This window comes from Lissotriton helveticus, chromosome 7 (genome assembly GCF_964261635.1).
Source record: "Lissotriton helveticus chromosome 7, aLisHel1.1, whole genome shotgun sequence".
Classification (NCBI taxonomy): Eukaryota; Metazoa; Chordata; class Amphibia; order Caudata; family Salamandridae; genus Lissotriton; species Lissotriton helveticus.
In genome coordinates this window covers 54037177-54053114 of record NC_136068.1, presented here as the reverse complement: position 1 = coordinate 54053114, position 15938 = coordinate 54037177, and the positions used below count along the sequence as shown (strand labels likewise).

Here is a 15938-nt window from a genome sequence, read left to right as displayed (position 1 = left end):
GACAATAAAATGACAGTCTTACCCTCCACCAGCCCCGAAACTCACGCATATTTGCCCCTCTGATCCAACCACGTGGCCTGAACAGTGAACGGGAAGGAGTTTTTGATCAAAATCCCAGCCCCCCTGGAACCTAACATAAAACCAGCGTGCGCCACCAATTTATATCCCCCTTATGGAGGGCCATACATTTATTACCCAACCGGTGCGTCTCTTGTAGCAACACCACATGCCTCCTGATGAGCTGGCTGACCATCCCTCTCTTGATCTTATCACTTAAGCCATTCACATTCCAACTCAGCGCTTTCATTCCCGATCCTATACTACCCTGGGCCATCTGATCTGCATCCCACACACCTTACCACATCGTGATCACCTGACATGAAAATGAACAACACAAAAACAAGACTACATTCACTAAACAACCCCTTCCCTCCACCCCCCACCCTGCACCCCTGCAATCGGCATCCGCCAACCCATAACTCGCAGTGTGCATGTCGCCCAATGGTCTAACTAACCAACTATCTAAATAAAGATTAGAGGAGGAATACAGAGCCCCTGACCTCGCCCCCGCCCATTGTAGTCATTTCTTGCACCTAGTGCGACACTAAGTCCGAAAGGACAGTTCCGCCACGCGTACAGTGTTCCTCATCAGCCGATCCACCAGGGCCACATAGTCAAACAGTTAACATTCTTGCTGCTGAGTATCCTGGCCATCTTCTCCTCCTTCTCACCGGGGAGCCCCCCGAGGGCAGCAACTGTCCAGCCAGTCCGAAGCGATCACCGGGTCATCAAAAAACCAGACCTTCTCCTCGGTCTCAATCCGCAACTTGGCCTACAGCATAGCATATTTCAGACCTCGTTCTCTGAGCCGCCGCTTGACCCAAAGAAAACTCTGTCTCTGCCGCTGAACCGCCTGAGTGAAGTCCGGGAAAAAGTTCAGGGTGGAGTTCTTATACCGCAGTGGACCCTCAGTCCTGGAGGCCTACAGGATCGCATCCCTATCTCTGAAGCTGAGCACTCTCGCTATCATTGGCCGCGGCGGAGCCCCCGGCCTCGGCCTCCCTCCCGGAATCCTGTGAGCGCGCTCTACGGCGAACTTCCCCAACCCTTTCGGTTTTAGGTGTTTCAAAATAATGTCCTCCACAAAGAGATCAGGGGTTAATCCTTCCGTCCGGAACACCAATAATGCGTACATTATTCCTCCGGGCCCGTCCTTCATACTCATCCAACTTGCGGTGCATCAGGGCACCGGATGTCTTAAGGTCCCGAACTTCCTGTTGCAACTGCGACACATCGTCCGTCAAACTTGTGGTCTTTATGTCCAGCGATTTGACCTTCTCACTAGTCTTAGTGAGATCGGCCCGAATCAAGTTGACTTCAATGGTCACTGTATCCAACTTATGATCCAGGGTCGTCATTAGCTGCCACAAGGAAGTCTTAAGGCCATCAATGGCGACCATTACGTCTTGTAGCGTAGGCTCCGATACATGGTCCGATGACTCTCTGACCCCCTCCAGCGCTGGGGCTGATCCAGTGGGCGAGCCTTTAGGCAGCGTGCATCGGTACAGCTTGTTGGATTGCACCGCCCGGGAACCCTTGGTCGTTCTGGCAGGCTGTCTCTCGCCCTCAGACCGGGCCGCCATCTTAGGCCTGCAATCAGCACGGGACTCCTCCGACCACGACAGCCGGATACTACTCTCTGTCACTCAGAGGCACTAGGCTCAGGTCCGCGGCGGGCAAGGCAGCCACACAGATCAGCCCACACTCCAATGTCACCCCTCGACCGGCGACTTCCGGTCCGCCCGCCTGGTGTTGTTCAACTTCAGACCGACCACTGCGCCCACTCGGGTCCCCTGACTTCACAGCGGACTGAGGCCTGAATCGCCCAAGTCAACAACTCCGGCCCCTTCCCACCTCCAGAGCCCGGAGTTGGTCCGGCACAGTCCACTACCCTTCCGCCGAACGTTCCCAACTTCGGCGCCTCAGGATATCTGCAGAATATTGAAGGCGAGGCGCAGGTCGCACGGAGCTACGGGCTCACGCGGCCATCTTGTATGGACGCCTATAGCATATTTTTTAATAAAAGACAGATTGCATATTATAATTGAAATTAAAATGAACACTTCTGTCTTTCCATTGGTGATATTGGATCCTGCCAGAAAGCTGAAAGGGCTAGCCATGTCAAACATGGTCTCATTCAGGGACTCATTCCGAGTGGTTCAGTCATGGTATTTATTGCGCACACTAAATACCGGTCCATTAGAGGGCAGCGGTTGCTGGGTGTGGTATTACCTCTCCAATCTGAGCTGTGTACGTCAGAATGGGGAATAAACCAGGAAACCACACATTCTCCTCTCCCCAAGCCCTGTCTGTGCTTCAAACTCCTCTGTACTGCAGTAAATACCATTTTACTCAATGCCGTCCAGCGTTGTATTTTTTACAATCACTACCTAATGAACTAATATGTTCTACTGTGGCCTCATATCTACTTCTCTCATTGAAGACTTGGTGGCGGGATCAATCTGTTTCATGAATTAGGAAATATCCATTTTAGTCCTGTTTTTAGATCTAATGTCTGCCATCAAATTACTTTTACTATTTCTGATTGAGAAAGCTGTATCCTCTCTTGTAACTGTATACTGTGCATGTTTTTGATCTTTTCCTGCAGAAATTCCAGGCGGTTGTTGCTAGCAAAATGTGTACTGGGAATTACTATGCAATGTATGCACTAGTTATAATGCTGATTATAGAGGAAACCTCTATTGGAACTACTGTGTTCGATGGAGTGCTGACCCTAATGGGGAATGGTAATGATCAAGAGATTGCAGTCCTTATTGAATAATAACTATACTTTCAAACAACTGCATAAAGCACAGGGGTTTTTATATACCAAGAGAAATGTGCCTTATTGTTATTTTGTGACACATATTTATTAAGTAACTTATAACAATAGCAGAAAAATAAATAAGGATCTTACAATCTACTTAATAAGCAGAGGAACCTAACAGGCTACGAATAACACTAAATGTACTAAGACATAAAAGAAAAGACAAGATATAGAAAGAATGGTGTGGGTCTGACATCTAAGAATGTGAAAGGTAGATTAAAGAACTAGATTAAAATAATGATATAATGGAGTCTGGCATATCAGAAAGGGAACATAAATGAAACACTGCAATTGCACAAGATGTTCTTGTATATAACAGAAGCAATATGTGTTTTGTAAAGTGAGTTGGTTGTGGGTGGTTTCATGCAGTCAAGGCTTGTGAATCCATACACCATGACTCTACACTACGGGTACATTGGCCAGCATGATCACATCCTTCTAGACCTAACCAGGGATAAATCTATTGTATTCGATGTAATGCTTTTTCAGTATCAGATGTAAACGTTAAAAGCTCTTCATATGAGTTATGATAGATAGGTCTACCTGCAGGTTCCTCATCTCCTGAACCTCCCCCAGGAATCAGACTGTACTTGGAAACATTCAAGTAGCTCTCATATGCAGGCAGGTAGTAGCATCGCTCCGACTTTACTGTGAGATCCTCTCAGGACATAATGTCCCAGAGCTGTATATTGCATTACTCCAGTGTCTTTTTTTTCCACCACCTTCGATGTGGATCCGGAGTTGCACTCCTCAAATGTTTTCATGCAAAAAGATTTCAGGGTTTATATGGTACAACTCCTTCTTTCCACCAGCAGGTGTTGATGTCTGATCCTCTTGACATCTTTATTGATGACATTGCCGCATGACCGGCAATGTCATCAAGTAGTACTGGGTTGAACTCTTCATGGTGTGCCTTCAAAAATCTATCTCAAGCTTACCTATGACAGCTAAGTTTTCAAAGTGGCCTACTTCCAAGAACAAAGACAGGTCATCTCGCAAGAAGCACCACAACAGGGATTGTTCCACTTTTAGACATTGTTAAGCTGCAGGATTCCCGGACCCAAGCCTTATAATTGTCCTCAAAGCCTGTATTAGTAGTGGTGTATTTGGTGCCAGACTTCACTCCAGTATTGTAGCCCCTTTTCTGAAGTTTCAGTGTTGATCAGCTTAGGTCACATCTGTCACACATGCTACAGTGGCAATATTCTGCCCTGTTCTGGCTCTCTATGGTGTGCCTTCCAATCCTATGGAGTCTTCAGGAAGTCCAACCAAGCTTCTGGTGGTAGCTCCATCCCCGGCAGCCTTCCAATCCTGCCTGCCCACGTTAAATGAGGTTCAGGTGCTGGCCCTGGTTCTTCAGCTGCCAACAGTTTTGGCGATTGCTCTGACATCGGCATAATTTCTAGGCCTATCCTTATTGCATCCTGCACTGGGCATGGATTCTTTACTGAAATTGATGAAGTTTCCAAAGACTAATGCCTTTTGATCAGATTTAAACACAAAGGGCATCAACTGCTTGAGGAGGAAAATCCTTGCATGCCCTTGTCCCATGATAAGTACTTTGAGCATCTTGAGGAACTCTCTGGCTCTGAATCTGATCTTGTCTCTGATAATGTATGGATACAGGTGATTATTTACCTCTGCAGAGTGCCAGAGGCTTAGAAACGTCCCTAAATGTCGATCTGAAGTGCCTCTCGGGGCCTCTCACTGAGTACGTGGCCCAATTAATGCCCATTTTGCACAAAACTGTGGAAGTTCTACAATTGCCTGTATCTGTGGAGGAGAACAAAGATAGCCTTCTCATGGAAATCCTGTGGCTCACTTGCGTCCCTTGACCAAAGCTTTGATGGACCCCATCTTGGTTGCAAGGAGGAAATTTGTTTCTCCTCCAGTACTGAATCGACAACCTGCCATCAGCCATTCTCCAATGCTTGGAGACTTAAAGTTCTTGATGGATGAAAAATAGAGTGCAGGAGTGGGCAGGGAAGAGGCAGAGAAGAGGCAAAAAAACAAGCAAAAAATGAGCAGAAGTGAGGCAGAAAAATTAGCAGGAAAAAGCAAGCAGAGGAGCACAACCGGAAGGCAGCAGAGGGTGGCGGACTGTGGGCATGCTGTACAGGAGAATTGTCGCAGGAGGAGATTGCGCGGGGGACTTGCTCAATGGGTTCATGCTACGGCCTCCAGTAAGTAGGTCCTAGGAGGAGGGTGAGCCCTAGGTGGGGAGAGGGGAAATGGCAGGAAGAGGTAGGAAATGCTCATAAAGAGGCAAAATAAAGGTCAGAAACGAGCAGAAAGAGACAAAATAAAGGTCAGAAACAAGCAGAAATAGGCAGACTAATGGGCAGTTCGAGCAGAAAGAGGCAAAATAGAGGGCAGGAGCGAGCAGTGAAGAGGCAGAAAAATTAGCAGAAAACGAGCAGAGGAGGCACAAACCAAAGGCTTCAGAGGGTGGTGGACTGTGGGCAATCTGGCAGGTGAATCTGGACAGGTGAACTAACGCAGGGGTAGATGGCACAATGACCTTAAAACATGACTCAGGCCTGCCATTGAACCCTGTGTGTGCGGTTTAAAAATGTAATTTTGACCTGGCAAGATAAACCTCTTGCCAGCCCTAAATATTTCTTTTTAAAACATAAGTCACCCATAAGGTATACCCAAAACAGCCCAGAGAGCAGGGGGCAGTGTATTTAAAAACTTGCACATGTACCTTTGAGTTTTCATGTGTCCTGGTAGAGAAAAACTCCTAAATCTATTTTTTCACTCCTATGAGGCCTATCCCTCCCATAGGATATAATTTGGTTACCTTATTACATTAAGTAAGTGCTAACTTTTCATTGGAAACAGGTAGAAATGTCATTGTTAGACTCAAAAGAAGTATAATTTAAAACCATCTTTAACAGTAAAGATGGACTTTAAGTCACAATTCTGAAAACACAACTTTTAGAAAGTTGTCATTTTCCTGTCCTAACCATTTGGCGCCTGTAACCTTTGCCACATGACTGTGAATAGGCAGTTGGCCTTTGTGTATTTCTCCCAAACACTGAGACAAAGGGGGACCAGGTGTTGTCAGAATGGGACATCCTGCAGAAAAATTAGCAGAAACTGAGCAGAGGAAGCATAAACCAAAGGCAGCAGAGCGTGGTGGACTGCGGGCAAGCTGGACAGGTGAACTAGCTCAGGGGTAGATGGCACAAGGCCCTTTAACATGACTCAGACCTGCCATTGCACCCTGTGTGTGCTGCAAACAAATGTAATTTTGACCTGGCAAGATAATCCTCTTGCCAGCCCCAAACCTTCCTTTTTAATATATATGTCAGTCACAAGGTGTACCCAAAACCGCCCAGAGAGCAGGGGGCAGTGTATTTAAAAACTTGCATGTGTATCTTTGAGTTTTCATGGGTCCTGGTAAAGAAAACTCCTACATCTGTTTTTCACTACTAAGAGGCCAATCCCACCCATAGGACAGCATTTGGTTACCTTATTACATTTAGTAAGTGCTAACCTTTCATTGGGAACAGGTAGAAATTTCATTTTGACCTGGCAAGATAAACCTCGTGCCAGCCCCGAACCTGCCTTTGTAATACATATGTCACCCATAAAGTAATAATAATAATAATAATAATAATATACACAAAACAACCTAGAGAGCAGGGGGCAGTGCATTTAAGAACTTGCACATGTAACTTTGAGCTTTCATGTGTCGTGCTAGAGAAAAACTCCTCAATCTGTTTTTCACTACTGCGAGGCCTACCCCTCCCACAGGATATCAAGTGCCAACTTTGGATTGGGAACAGGTGTTCATAGTTGGTCTCAAAAGAAGTATAATTTAAAATCATCTTTAACAGTAAAGATAGAGTTTAAGTCACAATTCTGAAAACACCACTTTTAGAAAGTTGGCATTTTCTTCTCCTAACCATTTGGTGCCTGCAACCTTTGTGAATAGGCAGTTGACAATTGTGTATTCCTCCCAAACACTGAGACAGAGGGGGACTAGACGTCAGAATGGAACATACTGCAGGATGGGAGGAGTGGAGCTGTTTTGCCACACTGACCTCTTGGAGCCTGGGCAGGGGAAGGGGGGGGGGGAGGAGTTTCCTGAATCAGATGTAGAAAGACCTAGAAGTTTCTCCCACTTCAAAGGCTGACAACACGTATAAATATTAGATGCTCAGACCAACTCTTCAGTTCACTCCAGGACCTGTAGAGGATCCCCACCCCCAGAAGGCTTGTCTTGTACTTCAGAGGACTGCCCTGCTGCTTGAGGCCTGCTTTGTAGTTCAGAGGACAGCCCTGCTTCTAGCTGAGGTCTGCGTGGCTGCTTAAAGTCTGCCTTGTACCCTCGGAGGACTGCCCTGTTGCATGTAACCTACCTTGCTGCTTGATCACAGGACTACCAGAGTGATTCCAAGGGCTAGTTGGCTGGCTTCCTGTTCTGAGCTACAGTGACTCAAAAAGCTCCAATAATCTTGAACTCACACCCGGAATTTGCCTGAAATTAGTCCAGCCCTCCAAGTGGTACCCATCCAGTCCAAGACCCCTGGAATTGGTGGGAAAGATGCCCAAGCAGCCAAAAAACTAAACTTATAACATGGAAAATCTTACACAAAAAGTGGCCTGAGAACCGACAGGAGATCTGCATGCTGATCCACCGGAGTGGCATGGTTGGTCCACCTGACTGCCCAGTAGTTTAGCAGTAAATTCTGTTCAGCTTCTACTCTCAGGAAGGGTATCGTACCTCATGGCACTCTCATCGGCTACAGTATACAGCTTTGTCCCACTGGAGATATTCAGCATACAAAAAAGTGACATGGTCTGAATGTAGGAATCTTCACTGTTGCTTTGTCCAATGGCTCCCCAAAAATGACTCCTCTACAGACACTGGCAGCTACCATGCCTTGCTGAATTTTACCTTCTCAGGAATTTTTCATTCATATTTTCTTGTAAGTCCAAAGGTAAGCCAAGATCAGACCCAATCTACCTTGTGTAGCCAAATCCACGTTCCACCACGGTTGGCCATACCTTTTGACTTTGTCCTAGTTCCTGTGTGACTGTTGGCGCTTTGATCTTTTAGGTGCTATTTTTCATTAAAAGGTTTACAAATTCATAACTCCTGTACTACTGATTGGTTTTAATTCATTTTAGTGTCAAGTTATTTATTACATTTTATTCTGTTCTTCTAAATTGATGTGGGATTGATGTGGGCAAAACATTGAGACTAAGGGACTAATGTAGATCTCATCCGACAGGTTACTCCGTCACAACAGTGATGGATATCCTGTCTGTTGAAATATAAATCCCATTATATGCTATGGGATTTATATTTCAGTGGGCGGGATATCCGCCACTGTCACCCTAAGAGACTGATTTAGAGTTTGGTGAAAGGGTTACTCTATCACAGACATGACGGATATCCCATGCCCGTATTGCAAGTGTAATTGGATATACTGCACTTGTAATACAGCATGTGTGACAGAGTAACTCATCTGCTGAACTGTAAGTACGGCCCTGTACCACAACTGCTGGTATATACAAATACTGGTGATGCCTGATGACCAATCACTTTATATTGGAAAGTATGATTCAAGTTTATTATTTATGCCCAAGTATATTTTTTCTTCTGTCTGGGGCATTGTTGTACATGTTACCCAAATGTCCAAAGGATGAAAGGCTGGACCATATGAAGAATGGTGCCATTTAGGAAGAGCCCTCCCTCTTCCCCCTCAGCCTCTCAAGCTGATTGTGAACAATGCCAGTTCAGTGTTCAATGTAAGCAGGCACAGAGGTGCCTAAGAAGTGGTTAGAAGTTCTAGATTGGAACACTCAGGATATCACTTCTTCCCCAACAGATGTCCTTGGAATCACCGCATCCAATCAAAAGGCACTTCTTCAGTTCATTAAAAATGTAAGCTAGTAAAACGAATGAATATGAATGAATAAAGTATTTAATAAAGCGCACGGTGGCCGAACGGCTTCCTGGCGCTGGGGACCTGATCAGAACTCAGCAGAGGGAACCCAAGGAGGCTAGGAAGGAAATGCCTGAGAAAAGAGAAAAGTTTTAAGAGCTTTGCGGAAGTGAGTGTAGATGGGAATGGAACGGATAGAGAGGGGAAGACTATTCCAGAACTGGGGGGCCAGGACTGAGAACCGGGTGCCCCCCGTTCTGGATTTACGGAGGCGAGGGACATGAAGAAGAGAAAGAGAAGAAGAGCGAAGAGTGCGAACCGGGGCATGAGAAGAGACAAGAGAAGTGATGAACAGGGGCGCAGAACGGAAATGAGCCCGAAAAGCTAAACAGGCCAATTTGAAAAAAGGATCTGAAGTGAACTGGAAGCCAATGAAGTGATTTGAGAACCAGGGTGATGTGAGAGGATTTGGGGAGGGAAAGGATAAGACGAGCAGCTTGATTTTGAATGGCCTGTAGGTGGCGAGATTCGTAAGCAGGTATGCCCACGTACAGGCCATTCCCATAGTCAAGGTGGGAGATGACAAGAGCCATGGCTATGGATTTAAGTGCATCGGTTGAAAAAAAAGCGTGACATTTTCCGGATTAAACGAAGAGAGAGAAAGCAAGAAGACACGACGGAGCTGATCTGACTGTGCATGGATAAGTCATGACTGACTTTGATACCAAGAGTGCGGACGGAGGAGGCGGGCACCGGGGGAGGACCAAAAGAAAGGGGCCAATGTGCAGGGGACCAAGGATTGGAAGGGCCACCAGTGAGAACAAGTTCCGTCTTGTCTGGATTGAGCTTCAAATGATTAGCGCTCATCCAGTCAGAGATGAAAACTAAAGTGGAGCAGAACTTGGGAAGAGAATCAGGGGAAGAGGAAAGATCAAAGACGAGCTGGAGGTCATCTGCGTAATTGTACACCGAGACTCCCAGCTCAAGGAGAGAGGTGATGAGGGGGTGAATGTAAAGATTGAAAAGGAGGGGAGAGAGAGAGGAACCTTGGGGAACGCCGCAAGTGACTGGGCGGGGGGGAGCAGAGAAACCGGGGAGATGGACTGCCTGGGACCTGTCCCGCAGGAAGGACGCCAGCCAAGAGAAGGCCACGCCCCGAATGCCCGCTGCGCTGACACGGTCGAGAAGGATGGAATGGTCAACCGTGTCAAACGCAGCGGACAGATCGAGAAGGACCAGGGCTTGAGGGAGGTTGGAATCGGCCTTCCCCTTGAGCTCGTCCAAGACTGCGAGGACCACCATCTCCGTGGAATGGCCCGGGCGGAATCCCGCCTGATAGGATGCAAGGAGGCCATTCTCCTCTATATAAGTGGAGAGGCAGGAGGTGACATGAGCTTCAAGGATCTTGCCGAGGTAGGGGAGAAGAGAAATGGGACGGAAATTGGAAGGAAGAGAGGGATCTAAACCAGTTTTTTTTTAAATAGGAAGGACTATAGCAGATTTAAAGAAGGAAGGGACAGATCCAAAAGCCAAGGAAGAATTAAGAAGAGCAAGAGGGGGAGCAGGACAGTTGGTGAAGAGAGTTTTGAGAATGCGTGCTGGCGCGCAATCAGCAGGAGAGCCGGACTTGGTTTTAACCAAAAGTTTTAAAAATAAATCGTTGGAGATGGGAGGGAAAAGGGCGAAAGAGGAAGAGGGACGGATAGAGGGGCAAGTGGGACGGGGTTGAGGCGCTGTAGGAATATTGGCTTTTATCTTCACGATCTTGTCGATAAAAAAGTCATTAAGTGAAGAACAGAGGGACTGTGAGGGAACTAAACTAGGAGTGGAGCGATCAGAGGTGGCAAGATTGTGGACCAGAGAGAAAATTTCACGGGGTTTGTTGGCCGCGAGAGCTACTCTCTCGGTGAAGTATGCGGTTTTAGCCGCTAGGATCGCTTTTTTATAGTCAATGAGGAGTGATTTGTATTTGACGCGCAGAGAGGGGCAGTAGGTCCGTCTCCAGTGGCGTTCCGACCGCCTAAGGTCGAGTTTAAGTGTTTTAAGTTCTGGGGAGAACCATTTGTGCGCGTCATATGGACGGACCGCCTTGATCTTTCTAAGCGGGGCGACTAGATCGCACGAAGAGGAGGGCCATGTGCCAATAGTGTTAACCTGGGATTCAAGAGGAAGATTAGTGAGGTTGGGGGCAGTGGAGGCCAAAGTGAGCGAGAGGGAGTCTAGGTCGGTCCGATTCCAATTGCGAACTAAGATGTTTTTCGGACGGGGAGATTTATCGACCGCTCCCAGATGGATAGAGAAGGAGATGTTAAAGTGATCCGACCAAACGCATGGGAATATGAGAGGGGGTGAAACAATAGGACGTGAGGACCAAATTTGGTCCAAGATGTGACCCTGGGTGTGAGTAGGAACTGAGAGGTGGGAAGTGAAGTTTAGACATTGAAGAGTGCCCAAATTTTTTTTCGAGGGGAGCTCTTCCATAGAGTCGCCCGGCCAATAATTAAAATCGCCGAGCAGAAGGACGGAGGAATTGTTGACCACAAGAGTGGCCATAAGGTCCTGAAGGGAGGCTACAAAAGAAGGCATAGATTGAGGGGGACGGTACACAAGGACAACAGTGAGGGGGACAGAAAGATTAAGAGAGCGAGCCACAAGGTAGTCCACGTTGGGTATGGGGGGGTAGTTGAGAAGTTGAAATTTGAGGGTCGACCGAATGATCATCGCCACCCCTCCCCCACCTTACCATCCGGGCGATCGGCCCGGAGGGCATAATGGGTGTAAGGGAGGATGGCTAGGAGGTCGGGAAGGGAGGCGGCAGTGAACCAAGTTTCAGACAGAAAGAGGAAATCCGGGGAATCAGTGGTTAGGAGATTGAAGAGAGCTGTCTGATGTTTGACAGCAGAGCGGGTGTTAAGCAGTAGAGCAGAAGCTACAGTAGGGACAGGGACGGGGGGAAAACAAGGTGGGCAAAGGGAATCAGCAAGAGGTGGAGTGGGACTGGAAGAAACCGGAGTCGTATGAGATGGGGGAGAGACGAGAATACCAAGTGTGTCAAAATGTTGCAAGAGTGATGGTGGGGGAGGGGAGACAGCAGTGAGGGCGGTAAGTTGGGCTGAGGTGTACACCTGAGAAGGGGCAGGGTGCATGGCCCCTGGTCCCGGCCCGTCGCGGACGGGCGCAGACGGGCTTTCCTTAGGCGCACCTTCGGCGCGCAAACGGTGCACCCGCTGCGCGTACGGGGGAGACACATGATTTGTAGTGGCGTTCAGGGCGTGGCCTAGCGGAGGTGGGCGTGGCTAAGGGGCGGCGAGCGAAGGAAGCCTGACCCGCTGCAGCGTCAACCTCGGCTGCGCGGGGGGCCACGAGGCAGGAGACAGGTCCCTGAAGGGGACAGAGGTAAGTTTTAAAATATGAGGCAAAATAAGAGCAAGAAAGGTTTAAAATGCAGGGCTTCGCTGGTCTGGGCTCCCGCGGAAGGCAGGGGGGGAACAGGTGAGTTGAGCTAGTAATCAGCTCCTCCCTATAAGGACAAGTGGGCGTGGCCTAGCGGAGGTGGGCGTGGCTAAGGGGCGGCTCGCTGGTGGCGGCGAGCAAAGGAAGCCTGACCCGCTGCAGCGTCAACCTCGGCTGCGCGGGGGGCCACGAGGCAGGAGACAGGTCCCTGAAGGGGACAGAGGTAAGTTTTAAAATATGAGGCAAAATAAGAGCAAGAAAGGTTTAAAATGCAGGGCTTCGCTGGTCTGGGCTCCCGCGGAAGGCAGGGGAGGAACAGGTGACTTACATATTTGGTGACCACTTTGATAATTAATTAAACGTCATCTTCTCTCTTTGATGGTCATCTTCGTCAATGATGTGCTGTACTGTTCACTGTTAGGGCTCCCTAATCCCCCACATTCTAATTTGTATTTTTACAGAGGGACAGATCCACTGGGAGCGCAAAGACAAACCAAAGGAAGATAATGTGCCCTATTGGTATCAAGCACCCTCTGCGGAGGTGGAGATGACATCCTACGTGCTCTTGGCGTACATGTCTCAATCCCATGTGTCCAAAGAAGACCTTGGCACAGCGTCACAGATCGTGAGCTGGCTCTCCAAGCAGCAGAACCCATACGGGGGCTTCTCTTCAACCCAGGTAAAAGGCACAAACCGTGACAACAGAAGTGCCCCATTCAATAACAATGTCCAAATATCACATCCAGAAAATGTCTTTTGTGTGTTATTGAACCACATTTCACAGAGGGCAGGTCTGTTAATGGGACAAAGACATCTTCCTCTAAATATCATGCTCTGCTCTCACATTGCCTTTTTAATTCTCTGGTTCTTCAAAAGGTCTCACAATCACAGAGGTGAAGGTTTAATTTCCCTTCCATCGAAACATGAATGTCCTCACTAATGCACAACATTATCTGTGAACAATGTCAGGCCATTAAACCCTGACAGAGAGTGATCTCCCAGGATTATTTGAACACTTCTGATTATTCACGGGCAAAGAGTGGTTTGTCTTGGCCATGAGACACTTTAAGGCATTGAAGGATGGGATGGCAATGGTTTTCCATGCTCAGGTTAATAGGTAGGTCATGTTGGTCTTCCAGAGGAGAGATCTACCTGATTCATGAACTGCTTACATGCTATTCTGAGCTAATAGTGAATGGTCGCCCTACCTCACAGCCTACGTCTAGTTCTTTTGGGAGTAGTTTTCTGAGATGTTATGTTATGTGGGGTTTTTCTATAGCGCTCGGCTACTCTGAAGAGTGTCCCGGCGCTTAAGATCCTTCACTAGACCGTGGTGTGGGAGAGCCAAGTACCTTTATCGAGTGAACAGTAGGGTCTTTAGGCACTTCCTGAAAGCAAGCAGATTGTCTGTGGTTCTGAGGGACACGGGAAGGGTGTTCCATAACTGGGGGGTGAGACGTTTGAAAGAGCGCCCACCACATCTAGCCCGCCTTATGGCAGGAACCGTGGCCAAGGCAAGGGAGGCCGATCTGAGTGGTCTGGACGGCAGGTAAAAGTTCACCCGTCTCTGGAGATAGGAGGCTCCCAGGCCGTGGAGTGCCTTGAAAGCCAACGTCATTGTTTTGAAAATGATCCGTTTTTTTTATCGGAAGCCAGTGAAGGGTGGTAAGAAGGGCACTAGCACTGGCCCTTCTAGTCAGACCAAAAATGGCACGTGCTGCCGAGTTTTGGACGACTTGAAGGCGAGAAAGGAGGAAATCAGGGAGACCCAAGTAAAGAACATTGACATAGTCTAAGCGAGCACCAACCAGTGCCTGTACTGTAACTCTTCTATGATCAACTGAGAGGAGGGGCAGAAATTTCCGAATCATCTTTAAGATGGCGAAACATTTGCCCACCAGGCCCGATATCTGGGGTTTAAAAGAGAGGCCATTATCAAAGTGAATCCCGAGATTTTTGGCGACAACCGAGTCACTTGCTGGGGGAGACATGGCGGGAGGCCACCAGTCCTTCCAGCTAGGATCAGGAGGGCCGCCAAAAAAAAGAATTTCCGACTTAGCAGAGTTGCACTTGAGGCAGTTCAGCTGAAACCAGCCAAAAACTGCCTCAGGGCAGTCTCTGATGTTCTTGCCATTAAAGTCGGAGCCTTTGTCGCACGTGAAAAGAAGCTGAGTATCATCAGCGTACAACACGATCTGAGCTCCGAGAGCCTCTGCCAGAGCCGCCAGTGGGGACATGTAGATGTTAAAAAGCGTGGGGCTTAATATAGAGCCCTGAGGCACTCCCACTTCCGAAGGCGGCATCATGGCAGAGAAAGGGGGCGCCCAGACCGTTTGTTGGCGATCAGCAAGGAAAGATTTAAACCAGCTGAACACTGACCCCCTTAGACCGATCTCCCAGAGTTTAAAAAGGAGACGGTCATGGGGGACGGTGTCAAATGCCGCCGACAGGTCGAGCATCACCAGCATGGTTCTTCCACCAGCGTCCAAAGTTTCTCTTAAGACCTCAATGACTTCGAGCAGTGCGGTCTCAGTGCTCATATTGGAGCGAAACCCAGATTGTGATGGATGCAGAATATTATTCGATTCCAGAAAATTAGCAAGAGTGATATGGGTGGTTGATGCAGAGGCCGGTGTCATCATGGATGGTTTCACAGAATAATCAGAAGCTGCCCCAAAAAGAAATGTGATGTCACTTGTTGCAGCATATTGCATGTACTAGTCAGTTCCCACCATTCTGACAATCTGTAGTCTCTTTCATTTTCCTGCCAGTGTGTAGGTGCTGGTGCGTTGCCACTTTCAAATTCTTAAAGATGTGTGGATGGTGATGTAGGAGAATTGTGAACTACCACTCAGTCATTGTGTGGGCAGAGGCTTGCAGCAATGATTGGCTTGTTAGTGTTTGCACAGGTGAATAGACCTGATCTATGTGAGTGCATCCGATGATCTGCTATTCTGTAGGTGCGTGTGTGGTAGCGCTGTTGCACTCCAGCCAGTGAGGGGACGTAGGTGCGTGGTCACTGTTACAACAATTCTGCTTGTGTATGGGCACTTTCCAGTAACCATGTTGCCTCCATGTTCCTAGGATACAGTGGTAGCTCTCATGGCTCTGGCCAGATATGCCGGGGCCACCTATAGCGAAAAGGGAGATGTCACTGTGACTGTCAAATGTGGGGGCGAGATCCAACAGCAGTTCCATGTGGACAACAAGAATCGGCTTCTGATGCAGCAAGCACCACTCGCGAAGGTTCCAGGAGAATACACTATATCGGCAGCAGGGAAGGGCTGTGTGTATGTGCAGGTAAGTGAGGACTCAAATTTTGGGATCTTTTTGTTATAAACAGTATCCTGCCATAGAACTTAGGAATTTCCCACACAGGAGCTCTGAATGATGAATAGTTTGGGATCACTGGAATGCAGCTGAAGGACTACTTAGTCACCACAGGCTTCTTCAAGTAGAAGAAAGAAGTCCCCGAAATGTCAGGCATTTGTAGAATGAAAGCCTCATATTTTTGTAGACAAGAGATAGGAGGTTCAAGCATAGGTTTATTTTATCAGTGTAAGGTGCATGAATTCCTAGGAAGGAGGGTCTAATATTTCTTGGTGGTTAGACTGGAATTCTCTTTCTCACTGTAGAAGAGCCCAGCAGATGAGCATTAGTTGGCACAAGAAATGCTAAGTTTTGCAGACAGCCGC

General features: G+C 47.9%; 1 protein-coding gene across 3 annotated transcripts in view; it reads left to right on the top strand.

The window, feature by feature from the left end:
• LOC144768018 (alpha-2-macroglobulin-like protein 1) overlaps nucleotides 1-15938 on the top strand; it is a 293319-nt gene that overhangs the window by 262773 nt on the left and 14608 nt on the right. For all 3 annotated transcript variants that reach the window (XM_078651413.1, XM_078651412.1, XM_078651414.1), the window contains exons 29-30: nucleotides 12705-12922; nucleotides 15328-15543. In XM_078651413.1, the coding sequence (XP_078507539.1) occupies nucleotides 12705-12922; nucleotides 15328-15543 (434 nt within the window). The remainder of the gene's footprint in view (nucleotides 1-12704; nucleotides 12923-15327; nucleotides 15544-15938) is intronic.